General features: G+C 74.5%; 2 protein-coding genes across 2 annotated transcripts in view; both read right to left on the minus strand.

Moving 5' to 3' along the window:
• Window positions 1-122, minus strand: part of PRMT5 (protein arginine methyltransferase 5) — a 9,953-nt gene extending 9,831 nt beyond the window's left edge. The window contains exon 1 of the mRNA XM_062598807.1: window positions 53-122. Within this exon, the coding sequence (XP_062454791.1) occupies window positions 53-122 (70 nt within the window). The remainder of the gene's footprint in view (window positions 1-52) is intronic.
• Window positions 123-812: 690 nt separating this feature from the next.
• NGDN (neuroguidin) lies at window positions 813-4,058 on the minus strand. Its single transcript, XM_062598783.1, has 10 exons — window positions 3,994-4,058; window positions 3,809-3,880; window positions 3,301-3,438; window positions 2,579-2,657; window positions 2,391-2,449; window positions 2,188-2,299; window positions 1,732-1,891; window positions 1,136-1,283; window positions 984-1,035; window positions 813-892 (listed from the first exon to the last, which is right to left on the minus strand). The coding sequence occupies exons 1-10, from the start codon at window positions 4,045-4,047 to the stop codon at window positions 873-875; spliced, it is 894 nt and encodes a 297-aa protein (XP_062454767.1). The 5' UTR covers window positions 4,048-4,058; the 3' UTR covers window positions 813-872.
• Between the last annotated feature and the right edge of the window lie 1,021 nt (window positions 4,059-5,079).

Below are 5,079 nucleotides of genomic sequence, written 5' to 3' on the forward strand. Positions count from 1 at the left end.
GGGGCAATTTAGGGCCGTTTTGGGGCGATTTGGGGCCGTTTCGGGCTGTTACGGGGCGATTTGGGGCCGTTTCCATGCGATTTGGGGCTGTTTTGGGCTGTTCCGGGACGATTTGGGGCCATTTCGGGGTGATTTGGGGCCGTTTCGGGCCGTTCCAGCCCCCAATAAAGGCTGTTTGGAGCCGCCTGCGTCCCGCCGCCCAGGGCCCCACGGCTGCCCCACGGCACGTCCTTGCCCCACAGCGGCTCCTGCTCGCCCCACGGTGCGTCCCTGCCCCACGCCTGCCCCCCCACCCCCACCCCGTTTGCACTCCAAGGGCTCCTGCGCCCCCCCTCCCCTGCCCCACACCATTGCCCCACGGTGGGGGGGGGGGAAGTCCTGCCCCCAAGCAGCCCCGGGGCCGTGACCCCACCCCACCCCCCTGCCGCCATGTTGGGGGAGGGAGAAAAGGCAAAAAAATGGATGGAAACAGTGATAAAAACGGGGGAAAGAACAAGAAAAACGCAAAAATTAGGAGAACGGCTGCCGGGCCCCATGGAGGGGGCACTGTGCCCCACAGAGTCTCCGTAGCGACCCACAGCGCTCCTCCAGAGCCCCCTGGAGCCCCACGGACACCTCGCAGAGCCCCACCGCGCCCCATGGTGCCCCATACGGCTCCCCCCCAGCCCCATGAACACCCCATAGTGCCCCACAGAACTCCACAGGGCCCCATAGCGCCCCATAGAGACCCCACAGGGCCTCCCTAGGGCCCCCATAGAGCCGCCTTACCGGATCGCTAATGAGTTAATTAACCACTAACGAGACACGATGGGTGGGGGCGTTTGGGGGGGGGGGGTTTATTGGCTCGTGCCCCATAGCGCAGTGGGGTGAGATCAGCGTCGCCGGCGGAAACCTGAGGGAGAGAGAGATGGGAGTGAGGGGCCCAGGTGTCCGGGCGGGGGCGGGGCAGGGGGGGCCCAGGCGTCTGGGCGGGGGCCGCTCACCCGCCTTCTTTCTCCTCGCCGGCAGCTTCTTCCTCTTCCTCGGCGGCGCCTCCTGCGGGGGCGAAGCGGGAGAGTGGGCCCAGGCGTCCGGGCCCCGCCCCCCGCCCCCCCCCCCCCCCCCCGGGCCGCGAGGGGCCCAGGCGTCCGGGTACCTGCTCGCCGGGGGCCAGGAGGGCGCCGGCGGCGCCGAAGCGGGTGATGGCGTCGAGGCGCTCGCCCGCCGCCGCCGCCGCCCGCCGCCGGCCCCGCTCCCGCCGGCTCTCGCCCAGCCGCACCAGCATGGCCTCCTCGTAGCGCGTCCTGCGCGGACACGGCGGGCCCAGGCGTCCGGGGGGGGGCCCAGGCGTCCGGGCGCGGGCGCGCAGAGCCCCCCCCACACACACCCCCCCCCACCCCGTCCCCCGGAGGGGCCCAGGCACCCGGGCATGGCCACGCAGAACCCCCCCCCCACGCACCACCCCTTGCTCTCCGGAGGGGCCCAGGTGTCCGGGCACGGACGTGCAGACCCCCACCCCCTCCATCGCCCCCCAGAGGGGCCCAGGCGTCCGGTGGAGGGGCCCAGGCGTCCGGGCATGGCTGCACAGAACCCCACACCTCCCTCCTCGCCCCCCCCAGAGGGGGCCCAGGCATCCGGGTTCCCCCTCCTCCGCTCCCAGGGGGGCCCAGGCATCCAGGGAAGGGGCCCAGGTGTCCAGGGGGAAAGGGGCCCAGGCATCCGAGGGGAAAGGGGCCCCGGCGCCCGGCTCACCTCTCGCGCAGCAGCCGCCCGCCGTGGGGCTGCGGCCCCCCGGGCAGCTCCTCGGGGCCCTCGCTCAGCTCCTCGCGCAGCTCCCGCAGCACCGCGCTGCTCAGCGCCCGCCGCCGGAGCCGCTCCTGCGCCCGCGCCGCCCGCGCCGCCCCCGCCTCCTCTGCGGGCGACGGGGCCGTCAGGGCCCGGGCGTCCCGGCGGGGGCCCAGGCGTCCGGGCGGGGGGCCCAGGCGTCCGGGCGCCTCCCGTCACCCTCTTCACGGAGGTACCAGAGAGCCCAAACCCAACCACGGGGGGGGGGCCCAGGCGTCCGGGACGGGAGACTCGGGACGGGACCCAGGTGGCCGGGAAGGGGGCCCAGGCGTCCGGGCACCTCCCCAGCCCCACCCGCCACCAACCAAGGAGGGGGCCCAGGCGTCCGGGAAGGGGCCCAGGCGTCCGGGCGCCGCCGCTCACCGTACTGCACCGGCACCAGGCGGGGGGGGACGTATCTGCGCCCCCCGCCCAGGCCCGGCGCCTTTGGGCCCCCTGCTCCTTCCTCCTCTTCCTCCTCCTCCTCTTCCTCCTGCTGCCAGCGCAGACATCAGGCCTGGGGGGGGTGGGGCGGGGGAGGGGCCCAGGCGTCCGGGCGCCCCCCATCCCCCCCCCCAACAACTCACCCGTGTCACCAGGTTGCCAGGGGCGGGGCGGAAGCGCAGCGGGTCGTTGTCACCTGCGGGGACGGACGGACGGACAGCTGTCCATCACTGCGGGGGCCCAGGCGTCTGGGGCCGCGGAGGGGCGATGAGGGGGCCCAGGCGTCCGGGGCCGCGGAGGGGCCCAGGCGTCCGGGGCGCTCACCCAGGGGCCCCGGCGGCCGCCGCCCGCAGCAGTTTCTCCACCTGGTGCTTGAGCCGCTGCTCCAGCGGCCGCATCTTCTCCAGCACCTGCCGGGGGGCCCAGGCGTCCGGGCGCTGACACCCCCCATGGGGGGGCGGGGTGGGGGGAAAGGGGGCCCAGGCGTCCGGGAGCCCCCTCCCCCCGAAAGGGCCCAGGCGTCCGGGCGCTGACACCCCCCATGGGGGGGCGGGGCGGGGGGAAAGGGGGCCCAGGCGTCCGGGAGCCCCCTCCCGCCCCCCACCACCAGACCCAGCACCACGCCCCCCAACACCACTCCCCTGCCCCAAGCCCCGCCCCCTTGGCCCCGCCCATCACATCCACAGGCCCCGCCCCCTTGTGTCACCAGCCCCGCCCCCTTGTTCCATAGGCCACGCCCCCTTTCACACCCACACCCCAGGCCCTGCCCCCTCCTGCATCCACCAGGCCCCGCCCCACCAGGCCCCGCCCCCTCATCCCCAGGCCCCGCTCCCCTCACCATGCGGGTCTCCAGGAGGCGGGGCAGGGCCGGGGCCGCCCCCAGCGAGGCCCCGCCCCCTCACCCCTCCAGGCCCCGCCCCCCATCCCCAGGCCCCGCTCCCCTCACCATGCGGGTCTCCAGGAGGCGGGGCAGGGCCGGGGCCGCCTCCAGCGAGGCCCCGCCCCCTCACCCCTCCAGGCCCCGCGCCCCATCCCCAGGCCCCGCCCCCTCACCACGCGGGTCTCCAGGAGGCGGGGCAGGGCCGGGGCCGCCCCCAGCGAGGCCCCGCCCACCTTGGCCCCCGCCAGCAGCGCCAGGTCCTGCAGGTAGAGCAGCAGCAGCTGGGGGCGGAGCTCCAGCAGCGACAGGCCCTGGGGGGGGGGAAGGGGCGGGGCCTCGCTCAGCTCCACCCACGGCCACGCCCCAAACCCCACGCGGCCCTGTGGGGCCTCCCCTGGGTGTCCCTATGGGGCATGGAGCCCCCTAATGCGGCCCTATGGGGCCCTCACATACATTTCTATGGGGCAGAGACCACCCGCAGTGCAGCCCTATGGGGCAGGGACCCCCACACCCACGTCCCTATGGGGCAGAGAGACCCCTCCCCCGCTGCTGTGGGGCAGAGACCTCCCCCCAGTGCATCCCTATGGGGCAAGGAACCCACCCCCCCCGCTATGGGGCACGGACCCCCCCCCAGTGCGTCCCTATGGGGCAGGACCCCCAAGTCCCCCCCCCCCCCGGTACCTGCTCGGTGCGGAACTGCCCCTCCCGCACCCGCCGCAGCAGCGTCCGCGCATGCGCCGTGACGGCGGCAGCCTGCGGGGTCAGAGGTCGCCGGTGGGGGGGGTCAGGGGTCACCGGTAAGGGGTCAGGGGTCACCGGTAAGGGGTCAGGGGTCGCCGGGGTGGGGGGGGGGGGGAGACCCGCACCTGGTCCCGCAGCGCCGCCAGCAGCGCCAGCGCCTCCGCCACGTCCGCCGCCATCTTGTGGCCGCCGCCGCGGGCTCGGCCAATCGGCGCGCGCCGCCGCGGGCCAATGGGAGCGCCGCGGAGGCGGGGCGAAGCGTTCCCGCCCGCGGCGGCCGGGATGGGCCGGAGGGAGGGGTCGGAGGGAGCCAATCAGCGCGGCGGGGGGGAGGGGAGGGCTCTGGGAGGGGCTTGGCCAATGGCGAGGCGGAGCGGCGGGGATTGGCACGGCGCGCGGCCAATGGGAGGCGGAGGAGGACCATAGAGCTCGGCGGCGGCGGCTAGAGGCGGCCGCAGCGGCAGCGGGAGGGCGGGGGGAGGAGCAGGAGGACTCTGAGCCCTCCCCCAGCCCCACACGTGTTCGCTGTGGGTCCCCCAGCCCCACACAGGTTTGCTGTGGGTTCTCCAACCCCACACGTGTCCCCTGTGGAGTCCTCCAGCCCCACATGTGTCCCCTACGGAGTTCTCCGGCCCCATATGTGTCCCCTGTGGAATTCTCCAGCCCCAGATGTGACCCCTATGGGTCCTCCAGCCCCACACGTCTCCTATGAGCCCATGCAGCGCCACAGAAGCCCATAGGAGACCCTTCCCAGCCCCATAGGAGCCCCCTCTGAGCACCTCCCAGCCCCACAGGAGCCCCCCCAGCCCCACAGCAGTCTCCCAGCCCCATAGGAGCCCCCTCTGAGCACCTCCCAGCCCCACAGGAGCCCCCCCAGCCCCACAGCAGTCTCCCAGACCCAGAAAAGCCCCCTCTAGGCACCCCCAGTCCTATAGGAGCCCATAGAAGCCTCCCCCAGCCCCATAGGAGCCCCCTCTGAGCACCCCCAGCCCCATAGAAGCCCCCCCAGCTCCATAGGAGCCCCCTCTGAGCCCCCCCAGCCCCATAGGAGCCCCCCCTCAGCCCCATAGAAGCCCCCTCTGAGCCCCCCCAGCCCCATAGGAGCCCCCCTCAGCCCCATAGAAGCCCCCTCTGAGCCCCCCCAGCCCCACAGGAGCTGCCCCCAGCCCCACAGGATCCCCCCCCGCCACCAACAGCGAGCGGAGACGGGC

The sequence above is a fragment of the Rhea pennata genome, chromosome 37 (assembly GCF_028389875.1).
Source record: "Rhea pennata isolate bPtePen1 chromosome 37, bPtePen1.pri, whole genome shotgun sequence".
Lineage (NCBI taxonomy): Eukaryota > Metazoa > Chordata > Aves > Rheiformes > Rheidae > Rhea > Rhea pennata.